This window comes from Micropterus salmoides, unplaced genomic scaffold (assembly GCF_014851395.1).
Source record: "Micropterus salmoides isolate LMB-PRFRI ecotype aquatic unplaced genomic scaffold, ASM1485139v1 Ms_hic_scaffold_2, whole genome shotgun sequence".
Taxonomy (NCBI): Eukaryota; Metazoa; Chordata; class Actinopteri; order Centrarchiformes; family Centrarchidae; genus Micropterus; species Micropterus salmoides.
This window is the reverse complement of record NW_024041150.1, coordinates 34,867,001-34,883,859: the sequence shown is the minus strand read 5'-3', so window position 1 is coordinate 34,883,859 and position 16,859 is coordinate 34,867,001. Positions and strand designations below refer to the sequence as shown.

General features: G+C 39.9%; 1 protein-coding gene across 1 annotated transcript in view; it reads left to right on the top strand.

Moving 5' to 3' along the window:
• LOC119912591 (tumor necrosis factor ligand superfamily member 10-like) overlaps positions 1-11,534 on the top strand; it is a 58,057-nt gene extending 46,523 nt beyond the window's left edge. The window contains exons 3-7 of the mRNA XM_038731859.1: positions 3,835-3,871; positions 4,026-4,133; positions 7,358-7,521; positions 7,897-8,007; positions 8,105-11,534. Of these exons, the coding sequence (XP_038587787.1) occupies positions 3,835-3,871; positions 4,026-4,133; positions 7,358-7,521; positions 7,897-8,007; positions 8,105-8,290 (606 nt within the window). The 3' untranslated portion in view covers positions 8,291-11,534. The remainder of the gene's footprint in view (positions 1-3,834; positions 3,872-4,025; positions 4,134-7,357; positions 7,522-7,896; positions 8,008-8,104) is intronic.
• The last annotated feature ends 5,325 nt before the right edge of the window (positions 11,535-16,859 follow it).

Sequence of the window (16,859 nt, the reverse complement as noted above, 5' to 3'; positions counted from 1 at the left end):
CTTCTTGCAAGGTCAGATGTACAGTATTTATTGCTTTAAACAAAGCCTTTCACAAAGCGGGAAAGTTCTGGCTGAGGTTACGGTTAGCATTACATCAGTCTTGCAGGATCATTTTTGGTGTCATCATGTTACACCTTTTCCAAACAGCATTTGCACCTTGAAAGAAGGCACAAATAATGATGCAACTGTCAACAAGTAAAATATTAAACTTGGAGATATTGTGCACTCTTCATGCTTGCTGATAGGGAAAAACAGAGTTAGATAAACACACATTTCAAGGGCAAGAGAAGCTGCAGGAGCCCCAAAGTGATGTTATCAGAGGTTCCCCACGGGCATGTATGCTGTGCAGTTCTGTTTATGACCTTTTCAGCCTTTTTCTCTGGACCTCAGAAATAAGTAATCCTTAAACAAGAGTGGAATGTAGTAACAGGATGTAGCTTGAACATGAAATTAAGAGCTTGAGGAAAGGATCGTTTCAGACACCCTTATGGGGAGCACTGGAGGGAACAGGGAGAAGAGTTAACTAACCATACATGTTTATTCAGACAGTGCTGGTTCTAATATAACTTTTGGAGTGAGATATCTGACTCACTTGTCAGAATAAAATGGGTCCGGGGAGCCCATTCTGGCAAGGCAGACTGGAAAAATAAGATAGATTTGCTAAAACTCCTAGTCCATTGTTGCAGCCAAATGCTGCATACTGCTTACTGCAGTAATAAATAAAAACAACCTGGTTTTACAGAAACTCTCCAAACTAATGAACATGGCAGAAGTTATTTGAATCCACTTGACTGAGGGACAGAAAAACAATGGTGAGGCTACAAAATGCAAATAAATGCAGTAGTAGATTATAGTAGAAACTAGAAACATGTTAAGTAATTGCTGCCAGTAGTTGTTGTTTGAGTTATTATTAATCTATAAAAGATATGCTTGTTCCCATGGATGTAAGACCAGAATGACATTAAGTGTAACCTTTCTAATTCCTTTGTTTTATATTTAAGTAATCTTAAATCCAGCATTTGTGGTTTGGTCTTTATGGAGCTATGTGGTAAAAAATAACCCATTTCCAATTAATTGAAGAGTTGTAATCTTTATATATAAACTTTTTCTTTTATTCAACGCATGCTGTTGTCATTTGCTAATTGCTATAACAAGCACAAGCCCTTATTACCTAGGATTATCCCATGCCGTAATTGACCTTTCATTTAAAGGGCAGAATAATGACTTCAGGCTGCATTCATCCAAACCAGGCAATAAGTTCCTTTGATTACAAATGTGTGACACAGAAGCCACCTGTAGAGCCAAGAGTGCACTGTTTCTTATTGCTGTAACCTGATGGAAATACTCCGTTCACTCATGTTCTGTGGGGCTGCAGAGAATATCTGTTTCTGTTTTAGCTGCTTTTTATTGCACCACGCTGAGTGTTTTCGTATGTTCTTGGAGGTCTCCTTCAGGATCACATCCATCCATCCATTAGCTGTATGTGTCTCTTAGTCTTTGCAATTAATTTCAGGTTTGACATCTTTCACTCTAAATGTTTTAATATCTAACTCAATACAATGTGTTCTAAACACAAACCAGGTGCAAACAGTAAGTAAGAAAACACAGTAAATGGACTATAACTCTACATGACGGTGCCGTTCACTTTTAAACATGCAGCAGGTCAGAAGGCGCTGAACATAAATTATGCATGCAGCCTCTACAGCTGATTTCACTCTTTAGCCATCCAGTAGTGTCCCATGTGAGCTTCTAGGCGTTAAAGACAGCAGACATGTTGAACTTGTATTGAAAATGTGTTGTTATGAGTCACCCTGACAGAGCTCTGAAAGCTCACAATGGGTCCAAGCATCTGAACCCCCCCCCCCTACATTTCTTTTTTGTTCAACTGCAGCCACATGCAGGGCAGAAAATCTGCTGGCAATTTCCTCTCTGTCTTTAAGTGTGTGCGGTTGTGAGAGTAATTTTCTGCTTTCTGGGCTTGTGGAACGTCAGGCCGAGACAGGCACGCTACACCTAGCAAGACGAGCTAGCACGGCTGGCTCAGCGCCCTGCACTGGGTTTCCCTTAGAGTATATAGGGTATACACAAGTGGGGGGCCCCAAGCTAGCGTTCACACAGACACACACACACCCACACGCCAAACCCCAGAGCGATCATGTCCAATTTGCAGGTTGGGTTGAGGGTTCAGTGCAGGAGGCAAAGGCCCGCTGCCAAGAATAACACTTCGGTTATAGCTGGATGACCATTAAAAAACAGTCGTGAAATTAATCATATTCAAGATTTTGTGGCATTTCAGTAAATTAATCAGGGAGATTTATAACACAGGGGGCTCGGTGCCTTGCTTCGGGGTACTTTAGATAGGCCGCATGACTTGGAACAGGTGACTAAAACTGTGACCTATTGGTTAAAAGACGAGCAGACATAGAGAAAGGCATAAATTAAAAGGAGGAGAGACATAATGCAGAAGATAAAGACAAGGAGGGAATGAGACAGAGGGGGAAAGAGGTGAAAGGTAGAGAGAGTAAGAGGGTAAAGGATTAACAGGGATTTGTGAATGACGGGTGATCAAGTGACAAATGTTAAACAGTGGAGTTACAATGAAAGGATGAGAAAAGAGAGACAGGATGTAAGAAAAGACGGAAAGACAGACGACTGAAGAAAGGAAGATGTAAACAAGGAGCAGCAGTCAGTACAGAAAGCATTAGCATGATGAGTGTGCGAGAGAAGAAGGATTATTGAGTGTGTAAGAGTGAGACAAAGCATCTGTGGGTGTGTACATATATTTCCATGGCCTGACGGCATCTACATCTGGGGGAAGATGAAACAGAGGGATGATATAGAGGAGCAGGAGAAATAAAACAGAGACGGGGCGGAGAGAAGATGTGAGGGAAGGTTTATTATTGCGATGATGGTAGGAGGCAGGAGAGAAGTTAGATGTGGCCTCTCGTCCAACTATAAACACTGTCGTGTTCAGCTACTCACAGCTGCAAGAAAGTGGTGAAAAATGAAAAATTACAAAAGCTCTTTTAGTTATGTTTTCTGTTTGTGTGTTAATTTGTTTTCTACTTCTCAAAATAGCACTCTGTGAAGATTATTAGAAAAAGCCTGCAGAGTTAAGGCAGACTCAGGGGAATGAATGAATACTGAGAGGAGACATATACACTGTAGGAAAAACATACCTATCATGTACAGTTTAAATAATAACATAGTAAACCGATTACAGATTTATTTCATCATATAAATTAATTAATTATTAAAGTAAGTTAAGCTAAGTTATAATACGTGCATAAGAATACCTTTACACTCTGCCTGAAACTCTCATTAATTTATTGCACTTAATATTTCCTAATATGTTTGTACGTTATTTACCTTATATGGTCATTCTGATTCTCCATGTTGTAATTTTATTAATTTTAACTACCTCGCTCTTCTCAGCATTTCTACAGTTTTGCAGGTCTGTCTGGTTTCTCCCCTTTTCAAAGGTCCAAGGTTGTCTAAGGAGGATGTCATAAAATATCGCAAAAGACATCTGTGTCAAATTTGTGATTTCTGGTTATATGAATAAAACTGGCTTCAGTTAACTATAAAATAAATTACAACCATGTTTGTTACAACCGTTTCAGTCTGCACACCCACACCTGGTACGGGCTAATCAGCCATCACAGCAAAGGAAAAATATTAACAAATGCAGGCTAATCATTAACTTCACACTCAACATTAAGTAAACACTGAACAAGCAACACCATTTACTGAAGGTCAACAGTCATGTGAGCCACAAATGCTACTGTTGTTGATGGTGTTTTCTTTCCCCCTCTATTCCTCACTGTCTTTCAGGTGACAGAGAACATCATCTCCAAACAAACCTTCATAGGTGAGTATCACACACACACACACACACACACACGCACGCACGCACGCACGCACGCACACACACACACACACACACACGCACACACACACACACACAGACCACAGCACAATGCAACGTCGTGGTTTCTGACATTCTTTCCTCTTCTCTGCCTCAGAGGCGAGAACCATGCCTCGCTCTTTCAACAACTCGGGGTCAAAGTTCATGACCTCGGTGGCCCAGAGACCATCTGCCCACTTGACCCTCAGAGACACCAGCACTCAAGGTGAGGTATTGTTTTGGTCAGTGGTCAGGCTGAGATTATTACTTTGGGTCGAGGGTTTCAGGGAGCGTGATAAGAAAAGGAAACTGTATATCACATAAAGGTTTTATGTGTACGTATAAGTGTGTGTTTAATTAATGTCAGCATTTTTTGTGATGACCAATTAAAACACAAGACACTAAACAGTATGTATTCGTTGCCGACATAGTGTTTGTCTGTTTAAAAGATGCAGACATCTGGAACGAACAACATTAAGGCTGATTTGTGTATGAAGGCAGAGGAGCACTAACAGATCTTAGCTGAGCAAGGATGGGACTATCGGCAAATCCACCGGTTGATAAAAACAGGCCGATTGTATAGAAGTTAATGAGAAAATAACCTACTTCTAACTTGATTTATTACCTCAATAAACATTTTCATAATGAGTTTATGATATCAAGTTAGTTTCAAGTTTTCTCCAACACAGCATGATGTTCATTTAATAAATTATGGTCCCATTTGGAGGAAAATAGATGATTGGGCGGATTAGTCTAGATAGTAGGAACTCATCCCAGGGTGTCAAATGCCGACGCTTAAAGAAAACCTGACAAAGCGTCTGTATTTCGCGCACCAGGTACCCTTCAACATCCGTTTGAGACGCCCTGGGCTTTTAAGTAACTCCAATGTAATCCATCCACCGTCAAGTATTGTACATACTTTAATCAAAAAAGCAATCTTTTCCTAAACCTAAAGGTGTCTCATACGGATGTTGAAGGGCACCTTGTGCATCAATTACAGACGCTTTGTCAGTGTTTCTCACAGCATCGGTGTTTGATAACCTGAGATAAGAATGCGTCGCTAACTCACAAGGGGTCAAAAATGCCTTAAAATATTATTTCTTCTCAACTTTTATTTATGTACCGTTTAACATAAATGCAGGATCTCTGGTCTAGATCACTGAATTGTATTCCTTACTGTGCCATTTTAGGGACCAGGCTGCTTTATTATAACTTAAATTAACTGGGTACATCCTTTCATTATTAATAGAAGGGCAGGCTAAGCAACATTAGGACTCAAACTCGCTGTATTAAGGATCAAACTCAGTTCTTTGGACATTAAGGTAACATTCCTTGTGCACATTCCACCTTAAATCTCAAATATAAAACATTTAGTTGTACATTGAAGGATTCAGCTTCCTTGCGTCTGACCAATTGTCCTTCAAATAAATGTCACTTTCTATGTGCCAGATGCTCTTTCCTACAAGAAAAGCTTTTATGAACTGGCTTTTGGCTTATAAGGGAGGTATATCAACGTTTAAAGCAGTAAAACATATTTATTAGGACAGCGTCATAGATAAGAATAATGACAAGCGTATGTTTGCAGTTTACAGCTGGAATGTGTTTCATTTGTGTGTGTGTGTGTGTGTGTGTGTGTGTGTGTGTGTGTGTGTGTGTGTGTGTGTGTGTGTGTGTGTTATGCAGAACTTCGTATCGTTTCATCTGAGACTGGCGTGCAAGCTGAAGGGTGTTGACAATCTGGCAAAGTCCGCTGGATGTTATTTTCCTTGAGCTGACAAAGGTCAAAGATGGTGTTGTGTGTGTGTGTGTGTGTTTACATAAAGAAGAAGGAAGAGAGGGTGACGTTCACACTTCCAGCCTGGATTTCTCATAAGGAAGTACAACCGCAACTGTGTTTTCTAATAAACCATTATCTCACAAATATGAAGGAAACAATAGTGTGTTAGCCAAGCCAGAGCATTACCACACACACACACTTTAAAATCAGTAGCTATGATGACAAGCCATTACTGTACTGCAGCAGAAACACCACTATAAGCATTAGAAACTTCTCGAAAAGAGCAAACTCTGCCTATGTTCAATCTGCCATTCCTACACAATATGTACACATGCATAATAATGATGAAGGCATAAAGTAGGCAGACACGAAAAGATGCTTGTTGAATGTGGAAGGAAATCCCGAGACCTACTGCCCCATTGCAGACTGGCCTAGCCTTTTAAAGACCGGGATAATAGTGACTGCTGGTCAGTTAACACTAAATCAGTGTGCGAGGTATATTAAACAACTGATAACCAATAACAGGATGGTTGCTGAAGCCGAACTAATGCTGCGTTCCACAGTGCTCCGAACTGGGAAATTTACAAGTTGAAATTGCTGACTTCCGAACTAAAAGCGTTCCATGGTGCATTGTGGTGCATGACCCCGAAAGTGAATGAAAACCACGGCTGACCGTGACAAACTCTTTGTCAGGTGTACAGACAGTTGCACCCTCCGCACTGCCCTTGGTGCCAATTAAAAGGATGGCCATTTTAATGTAAGCAAGGGACATTAATAGTAATAATATGTTACTCCATAAGTGTGTACCCGTCTAACTACATCAGTTGGTAATCCTCAAAAGTCAGTAAATGTTGCAGGGCATCTTCTCTGCACAAAAGTCATGCAGTAAAATGTTAAAAATGCCTAAACATTAGGAAGTATACCTTTCAGAGATTCTTTACTGTAACCAGCTACCTAATAACATTGGCAACATATGTCTACATCAATTTACATGCAGAACAGGTTTTACTATACGATGTTATGTATTATTTTATACATGCATGTTCTTTGGGAGCAGCCATTGTTGCGTGACGTCATCCTGCTGCTACTCGTGAAGTCATGGGACACATTTTTTAACTGAGTTCACAAGTAGGAACTCTGACTTCAAGTGGCGTTCCAGGATAGTTTTTCGAGTTGGAGGTCGGAAATTTCCGAGTTCTGAGTTGCCTGGAATACAATGTAACCATGGGTTGGTTCGACAACAAACATTGGATCACAATTTGAAAACAGCGTCTCTTTTTGCACACGGCCCTATAAAGTAGCCGCGCTACAAGTACAATAATATACTCCTGTTTAACAGGGCGCCCATTTATGTCACTCAGTGTTTCAGATGTTACCGGACATTTATGAAACTTTAATAATTGGTGAAGCCCATTGCTCAACTCCGGCATTTTTAAAAGTAGCCTAAGAGGAGTGCTACTTTAAGATCCTCTGCCCTGCTCCCTTTTTCTTTTCATGAGAATCAAACTTTATGAAGCGAGCGATGATTTCTGGACATAGAACGTTTGTCTGTCACCCCTTAGTCAACCCAAAAGTTGAGATTTTGTTTGATCTCACTCTATGTCTGCAGCTCATCCTTCATACGTCTCTTTCAAAACAGTTTCTCACGACTCTTTTCTCTTTCTCACCGACAGGGTTCGCTCCCTACCCGATCCCCACACCAGGCCTACACCAGTCCTGTCGCCATGTTGTCCGTACATGGGCCAATCAGAGCTTTGGAGCTCACCTTCACAACATGACCCTGTCCAATGGGAAGCTGCGAGTGCCTCAGGATGGGCGCTACTACTTGTACTCACAGGTGATTTTACTGTACTTTAAGTACTATTTAATTCAGAAGGAAACTATAATTGCTATTTTCTTCATCTGTCCACACAGGGATGAGTACCTTTTAACTTAAAAGATATAGAAAATGAATGACTATTTTAGTTGCATATAAATTAGGAAGTGCTGAAGTAAAACTCAAAAGAATTTCAATTTACTCACACATTAGAAAATGTTGGAAGTTCTTGATAAATTAGTTAATATTTTAGACGAATCAAGTTTTAAATTGCAGAATTATTTTTAGTCAACTAAATTAATTTGATAATCGTTGAAGCATTGATCCTGGCAGGGTCTTCAATGCGAATGAGTGGAACAATCCTAACAAGGCAACTCTGCTCTCTCACGCCTTCAGGTGTATTTCCGTTATCCGTCCCCAGCAGCCAGTGACGGAGACCAGCGCAGCGTCAGCCACCAGCTGGTGCAGTGTGTCTACAAGAAAACTTCCTACCCAAGCCCAATACAGGTATGTTCTCTTTTCCCTTGAAATAATATGGTTAATGTTACCACTGTTGATTGATACAACTGTTATCTCTCTTACCTTAATTTTCACATCTGTGCAGCTCCTGAAAGGGGTGGGAACAAAGTGCTGGGCTCCAGACGCTGAGTACGCCCTCCACTCTGTCTACCAGGGAGGACTGTTTGAGCTGAGGGCCGGCGATGAGCTCTTCGTCTCCGTCTCTTCCCCAACCATGGTCAATGCAGACGATTCCTCCAGCTACTTTGGCGCCTTCCGCCTGGACCTCTGAGGGGAAACGATGCAAAAAAGAAGGAACAGATGGAACGATGGATGGACAAATGGGTGGGCTGGAGAGGATGAGTTAGGGGCCTTTTGAATATCCGTTGATTGGGAAAGGGTCATTTAGAGTGAGCTGTGGAATAGTGGCTTGGATCCTGGATCCTCAATGTTTGCTTGGACGGATACATTGAAGGATTGAAGGATTGAAGGATGAAATGATTGGATTTTGAAGGCTTCACTTGAGTGAATGCAACAAGACCATGGGGTGAAAGGGAAAATAAAGAGTGGATCTGCCTTCCTAACTTTCCATTAAGCAAAACTCAACCGCAGAGAGCAAGATATACAAAGATACATGTGCAATCACGAAAAAATAAATGTAAGGATTTTGATTTTCTGTTGGTTTTCTGAGGAAGGAAATTGCCTTTTGGATGTCAAAAAGAGTAAAACACAGAAAACCAATAAAAACATTGAGGTCTTCCTGTTAGACGTGAATTGCCCCAATAATTTGGCCACCCTGCTGCCTGTATCCTGAATTAACACATGAATCTCGGTGTATCTCGCCCTTCATCAGCCTTTTTACAGGGAGCAATCGGACCCTCGGATTTGGATTCCAGACCGAAGAATGTACACTCAATAAAAAATCCTCTGCATCAAAGATCTAAGGAAGGAAAGGCTAATGATGACAGAAGAAAAGCAAATGATCAAACCAAAGCAAACTTTGTTTTTTAAGTGTGCCTTGAGAGAACTGTATATATGAATGGCTGAGAATGAGATTTACACAATGAACTGTGGTGATTTTAAAAAGTAATTCAAATGTTGTTTTTTTTACCTTGTCTGGACTTAAAACCACTTGGATTTTGCTGAGGACTATCTATCTGCAACACAAAAACTGTGGAGTTTATGCAAGGACGTTTTTAAGAGGTGGATAAGAGTTGCTTCTTAGACTATGAGAAGCAGCATAGAGTGCCTTTTGAACAAAATGAGTCTGCAAGGGAAGGACGAATGAAAACAAGGAGGAGGGAGAGTGAGAAATCTTGTAAATGCCAATAAGATTGAGCCCAGCAGAAGAAGATAAAAGGAAAGAGAGAGAAAGAGGCTGAGGTTGGTATGCAGCCCAACCAGTCTGTGTTGTTGATCTCTGTTCTCTCTCTTTCACTTCCCTCTCGGTCTTTCTCCTTTTTTTTTCATGTAAAGAATTTGATCCATCTTGTCCACCCTGTGAAGCTGCATTCAGTTTTATTTTTAACATTAAGCAACCAACCAGAAAACAACAGCCCTACAATATGGAAACAAGATGCCAAGACACACATGCAAATAGGATGGTTCACAGAGCATGGTTTAAATTGATTTGATCAAAATAAAATAAAAGGTCCAGGTTTTTTAGAAGTCTAGGTAACATGAAACATTTCTAGCAATATTTTACAAGCATTGTTTGAACAAGTTGGTAGGGCCTGCTTCACATTGAAATATACTCCATGAAATGTTGTTAAAACTTCAGACATCTTGTTGCAAATCAACAAAACCAGATGCTTTCATCACAAACTAAACAATTAAAATTGGGGCTGAAGAATTGATGGTACACAAAAATAGCAAAATTACATGTGGCTTTCTGACCTGAAATTGGAGCACTAAAGACGTAGTTTGATTTTGGGAAAGAGGTTCATTTTCTTTTTTGATACCACTATCATGTCCGCCTAAGACAGTTAGCTTAGCTTAGCACAAAGACTGGAAGCAGGAGGAAACAGCTAGCCAGTATGAGGATTTAGTCACTTTTGGACAAAGCCAGGCCAGCAGTTCCTCCTTGTTTCCACTCTTTATGCTAAGCTAAGCTAACTGTCTCCTGGCTGTAGTGTCATATTTATTGTGTTTTATATGGTAAGTAATAAGAGTGGTAATATCAAACTATTCCTTTTTATATAACCACCAGCCACTTATCAGATGTGTTTTAACATTATAGTAATAGTTAACAAAAAAAAAGTTAGCTGCTAACAAGGAAACAAAACTATGTTGGCGTATTAGTGCTGAAACTGTCAAAAACATGGTCAGTTTGTACTTTCAGACAGGCCAACAGCTGTTGACCAAGAGATGAATGCCTCCAATGTGGCTGCTGATACACACACAAAACCACATTCAAAAACATTTTGCAAAACAGAACAGTTAATCAAGCGATCACAGAAAGGGTGAATTTTAGGAAAACACACGCACATAAAGGGAGGGAGCGAGAGAGACTTTTTGCAGACATAAACCATGCGCTGACTAGCACAGACTCAACCCCTACATGCTTTTTTTATCTGGCACGCACATGCACATGTGTGCACATAAAGTGCATACACACATATCACCTCGTACAACATCCAGGCTTAGTCTGTGCTCCACAGACACACACATCATCTAGTCTCAAATCCAATGCAAAGACACAAACACACACTCTGACACACACACTCATTTATCCACACTGTCTCGCCTCTCTGTGCCATCTGGTAGTTGTCAGTGATCAGTTGGAGGCGAGGAGGGAGTGTGTGTGTGTGTGTGTTTGTGTGCGTGCACTTACAGGACGTGTTTGTTCAAAGGGCTTGGTTCACATGGACAATTCATAAAACGAGGTAAAACAAACGTAAACACACACACAAACACAACCTTCAATTTGTTTTCCCAGAGAAGACAGGATTTGTACGCTTACACAGACACACTTTTCATAATGACATTCGGGTATCTTTCTGACACTGTGGTTCACATATACCTGAGTATACACTCTATGCAAGGTTACGTTATTCTATGGGCAATGGGTAAGCTATGAAAACATCCTGTTTTTCTTTCTGTGCAAAGCACAAAATTGAGGGCAAATATATTTTTATGTTTGATTGCTGTTTTAGCTGCTTTTTTGCTCGGTGGCATGCACCTGGTCACGTTTCTGTTGGGCTTCTTCTCAGGCTCCATCACACCACACATACCAAGCTCACGCTGCCCATGTGAACTTGAGCCTAAGTCCGTTTATTATCCGGGATAAACTTCAACCAACCATAAAACCTTTTCTTTCTTGCACTCCAACCAAAGCAAACAGTTCACTGAAACAGGTCCAGCGATGATGATAATGCAAAATACACATGCATATTATAAAATCATAAATCCCTGGGCCAGCTGGGAAAACGTAGGATTTGAATGTGTATGAGGTGTGTTTTGTACTGGACAGTTTTGTAGCTGTGAACATGTGTAGCACATTGTTGCTAAGAAAATAAACAATTATTTGAACTTTCCATGTGTATGTCAAGATTTATAGTGTGGCAATGATCTGAGCAAAGAGAACATCCTCCAAATGCTCATCCCAGTGCACGGTTTTTGGGGATTTGAAGGTCAAAAGGGGCCTCAAAAGTCTTTGACAGTCAGGAAGCAGCATAAACCTTACGACTCCAGTGAGTAAATACTCTAGACAAACGCCACTGGAATTCTGCCTGTAGACAACCTGCATATCCTGGCGGCAACTTGATCTACAGATTTACGATTAGAATATTTACGTATCACATTCTGTTTGATTTTATCTACCAACCATCAACAGACTGAAAGACTCCCCACACCCAAATCATATTCATAATCATCGCAACAGTTGTATTGTGTGTGTGTGTGTGTGTTATTGTTAAGTGAAAACTGAACTATTTGGAACTTGGGGTCACCATTAAAGTTAAAATAAATAACCATTGTTTTGAGGTAATTTCAGTGACTGTATTTTAACATGCAGTTATGATCTTCACACAGTCCTATAGTCATTTAAATAATTTAGAAACATTGGTTATAAGTAATCTATATCTGGGGGTCTGGATCCCTCCAAAGGATCACAAGATGAATCTGAGGGGTTAAGCAAGGATAAATGGCAAAAAAACAAAGTTCTGGTGGTTTGGGGGGGGGGGGGGGGGGGGTTCTTTTTTGTACAGTATTGATTGAGTTTTAGTGGTTGTGGTGGAACTGACGACATCTCATAATCATCTGAAACCAGGGTTGCTGTGCTTTATTTTAAGGGGTAAGATGCCTAAAAGTTTTGGGAACTACTGAACTAGATGTCTATTAAAAGGTTTTTCTAGATGTTGTTTGACTCCCATTTGACAAGAGAATACCTGCAGAGATGCTTAAAGTACCTCACTGCTAAAATTAAATGGCAGTGGTTCCAAAAAATCATCTTCTTCAAATTTCTTTGCAGAAAATACAACTCATGACTCCCGCTGGTTGGCTAATTAAGTTTCTGGCATTTTAATGTTTTGCATTTGTAGCACCCTGCAGAGTGAGCTTGCTCATCGCTCAGCACTTCACTTTACTCTAGATTAAAATGAAAAAGCCATGGGTACACATGCTGCTTTAGTCTGCCTGCACAGTGTGGGGCCATCATCCCAAATCATCACATTAACTGGAGACGTCTAAATATAAAGGATACAGTTTGAGGCATAAATAGGTAAAGATTTAATCATTTAGTCGTAACGAAAATAGAGGCAAAGTCTAGATGTTACTTTCATTTCTAATCAGCAGTCAAGTGAAAACACTCGACAGCTGAGCCAGCTAGGTCCAAGATTCCGACTTAGCACTAAATTCATGACCCAATTTTCTGTTTATAAATCTAATAGACAAACACATTCACATCTACATCTACAGCCAACTTAAAGTGAAATCAGGAAGGATTGTTTTGAGCTCTGTACTCCAGCACATTGTTTGGGTTTTTGATGAAACAAGAAGTAGCAGGTTAGCTAGCTAATATGGGTGTTTGAGGGCGTGACTGTACTTTCTTACTACATTGACATCTCGTGAAACATGAAGAAGATTCAACCACACAAAACCTTCCTAGAAGTGAAGATTTCTGCTTTTCATTGATGTAAGAGCTGCTTAAAGATGAAAACAGCCCAATACTGTTGAACTTGACAGTTATGTTTGTACTGTATAATGCCTTTGTTTCATATTTATGTAAAATACTCTGTTCTCTGTGTTATTATGTCTTGCTCTGCACAAAAGTGGTTGTGAAAAAAAGTGCCTTTTGAATTCTATTTCTACAGTTTGTAGCGTTACGTTACAAACTGCCAGACCGCAAGTCAGACACATTGTCCACCATTTACTCTCCATTAGGCCTGGAAAAAGACACTGAGCAGTTGCTATGAAGTGCTCTGAGATCCAAACCTCATGTAAATCAGCACTGTGACCAGTTTCTGGCTGTGTTCCTTTTTTGAGCTCTCATCCAAGATCCATGTTGTGTTTATATTTTGAAAATAGTGTGGTTTGCTTAACATAATTATACATTTCCAAGGGATGTACATCACAAGCTCTATTTCAGTTTGACAGAGTGGTTGTCCAAAAGCAAGAGTTTCTTTGGCTTTGAAGAAGTCGGAAAAACACCAGATTTTTCTACAGAGGTTTGTCTCTAATACTTTGAACATTAAAGGTCCCCTGTGGAGATTTGGTTTAAAGGACTTTGAGGACTAGTAAAGGTAATGAATCTATTTCCTTCCTCATGAAACATTTGCTAAGCCAATTTGTGGGTAACTTTTAAACCTGCATTACTTATATATATATATATATATATTTCTATATATCACCTTTTTTTCCATATTGCTTCATTTCTTGGGATGTTAATGCCACCAACTGTTGATAGCGTCATGCGCAACTATGTACATGGTCACATCACATCCATGAAAACATTGCTCCCGAGCACTACTAATGGTAAAAAAATAAATAAAATAAATAAATAAACTGTACAGGATACCTTTAATCAATGACTGGTAGCAGATTGTAGTTTCAGCTATGCAGCGTGGGCTACACATGAGGCAGAGATGATGTCAGTCGTTAAAGCCTTCCTCAAAGTTTAAATATAGTTGTCTAAGTTAGCTGTGCTATCTATCATCACAAATATCACCTTCATGAACGGATAAAAGAGCTCACCGTTATTTTTTTTATTCATTATTTAATCACAGTTCCTGCTAATTAGCCCATCGCTAATTTTCATTCTACAAAAGTGGTTCAATGGCTCCTCCAGGTACAACTGAAGCAATGATATAATCTCTGCATCCACACCAGCTCCAAGAAACATCTGTGGCACATAAAACTTATGGTCGTTAAATAGCAAAAATGGCTAGTGAGTTTTGAAATCCACCCCCAACTGTTGCTGTTGATTAACGTGCTTGGACCGTAGCAAATATGCTGTGACCTCATGTTGCTGGCAATGAGGTCGATCAACATATCAACTCACCAGGACCAGATTACAGACATTGTTCCACTGACTACAATGTGTTCCTGTTGCCAGTTTTTGTCTGAGCATGACACAATGACAAAACAATGTTTGTAGCAGTAAAATTATATTTGGCAAACCTATCGAATGTGAGGGTAAATGCAATCCAGACTTTCAGCCCTCCAGAATTTTCAATAAGAAAAACATAATAGGTTTGTACGAATTACATAGGGCCTATACATGCTTCAAAGCCGAAGCATGTATATACCCTATGACAAGGTGAAGACAGGGAAATTCACCACACCTCAGGGGCCTGCAATTGTGATCTCATAGAAATACAATACAAGACATGCACATCAAGACCTTGTTTACTGTTATACCACAGCTTTGAATGACTGGAAACTGGTGTAAATAAAACTTCAGAGTGTGTACCGCTTAGTTCGGTTCTGGGATTTTAACAAGCAATCTTCTGCTTACATGCGAACTGTCTCAATAATTCACACTTTTTTGTCTGAAACACACCACTCACAGTCTATGTATGTAGACACTGTTCAATTCAAATCTTTATTCTTTCCTTGCTATCAGTCGAGGAAATTCTTCGATTATTTGACTAGTGCCTTTTAAAATAATACTCATTTGTGTTATTTTGTGCTCAAATAAAGTGCCTCGTCACAAATAAAGTGACAAGGATGTCAATGTCGAGTATTTTTTGTTGTTGTTGTTGCATGAAATAAACCCAAAATGAAAATATCTCACTTGCATTTGATGTTTCAGTCAGGAGCAGGTTAAATTGACTAGTAGACGGTTAAGTCATTACTGAAGTAGATTTAAACAATGGTTTTTCGGTTTCATTAGCAAAACTAAACTTTTAATATTGGGCTTTTTCTACTGCTAAGAGGCTATGAATATTATATATGTATAATAGCAGCATTTAGAGCAGCCCATTTCATTTCAAAATATATTTGTTTGGGACCTAACTTAACAAAATGATCCAGCAGCTGTGATTGACTACAGATGATGTCTCAACTTGGATTTTGGCACCATGATCACACACAAACACGTGTAAATTATGTGTGTTACTATATGTACAACTGTTCCTCCAAGTCATTAAATATAACAAATGTGTTTTTAATCAATTTTCCTGGTTAAAAGGTTAATCTAGACCTGAAGCTCACCTTTGGTCTGTGTCTTGTGCCACATTCACGCAGGAATTTTATTATCTGGGGACATCCAGTAATTTGAGATAATTTGCAGAGACTGTCAAGTAATTTTGACCATACGAATCGGTCTGTAATTTGTCAAATGAAAATTCCTGCACAAATTGCCTACCATTATTTTGTTAAAACGGAGGTCTCCTGATAATACTTATAGTGTGTAAACTGAGCTCTCAGTAACTTCATGTGGCATTTGGCAGGATTTCCCAATTTTCATCTGGTGTAGGATGGATGCAGGAGTGAAATTAATGACGGAATGATTTGTTTAACTTTTCCGTACAAGCCTCACAACTGCTGCAGCTCAACCTGGAGATCGAACATGAAGCTTAATGAAGTCAATGAACAACTAAATAAAATGCAAAAAGATAACAATTGGATTAGATGCATGCAAGCACTGGAAAAGATTCTGCCCATTTATTTTTGTAATGGTTTTGGAAGTAAATAATGTCAAAGAAATGTGTTGTGAATTTCAGGCTTGGCTTTATCACATTTGAACTAGCTGTCAAAAGCTTAGTGGGTAATTGTATCATTAACAAAGACATAATGGTGCATGGTGGTGCAGTGGTTAGCACTGTCGCCTCACAGAAAGGCGACAGAAGGTCGTGGGTTCAAACCCCGGTTTCCCCGGCCTTTCTGCGTGGAGTTTGCATGTTCTCTCCGGCTTCCTCCCACCATCCAAAGACTAGGTTGATTGGTTGTCCTTAGGTGAGTGGTTGTTCGTCAATGCGTGGCCCTGCGACCTGTCCAGGGTGTACCCCACCTTGCGCCCGATGTCAGCTGGCTCCAGCCCCCCCACGACCCTGTACGGTTGACGATGGATGGACAATGACATAATAAATATCTAGGGTAGTTGAATCAGAATTGTCAAGTCCTACCTATAGTCGAGTGATAGTCAAATTATGTGTGTTTTTGTGCACGAGCTGAAGCTAAACTGAGGATTATTGTTGACCATTTTCTCTCTGTCTCTCGCCCCTGCCTTTCACTGGTCTTGTGCAGAGTTTTTGCCATGCTCAGTTTTAACTTTAATTGGGCATACTACATATATTGGTAATTTAAGGGTATTTTGGGCTACATAGAAATGGCTCATGCCAGTACTAAGCTGTCCCAATGGCAGTTGTTATGTGAAGTTCTTTAACATGCAGTAGTATTGTTTGAAAATGTATCAGAGT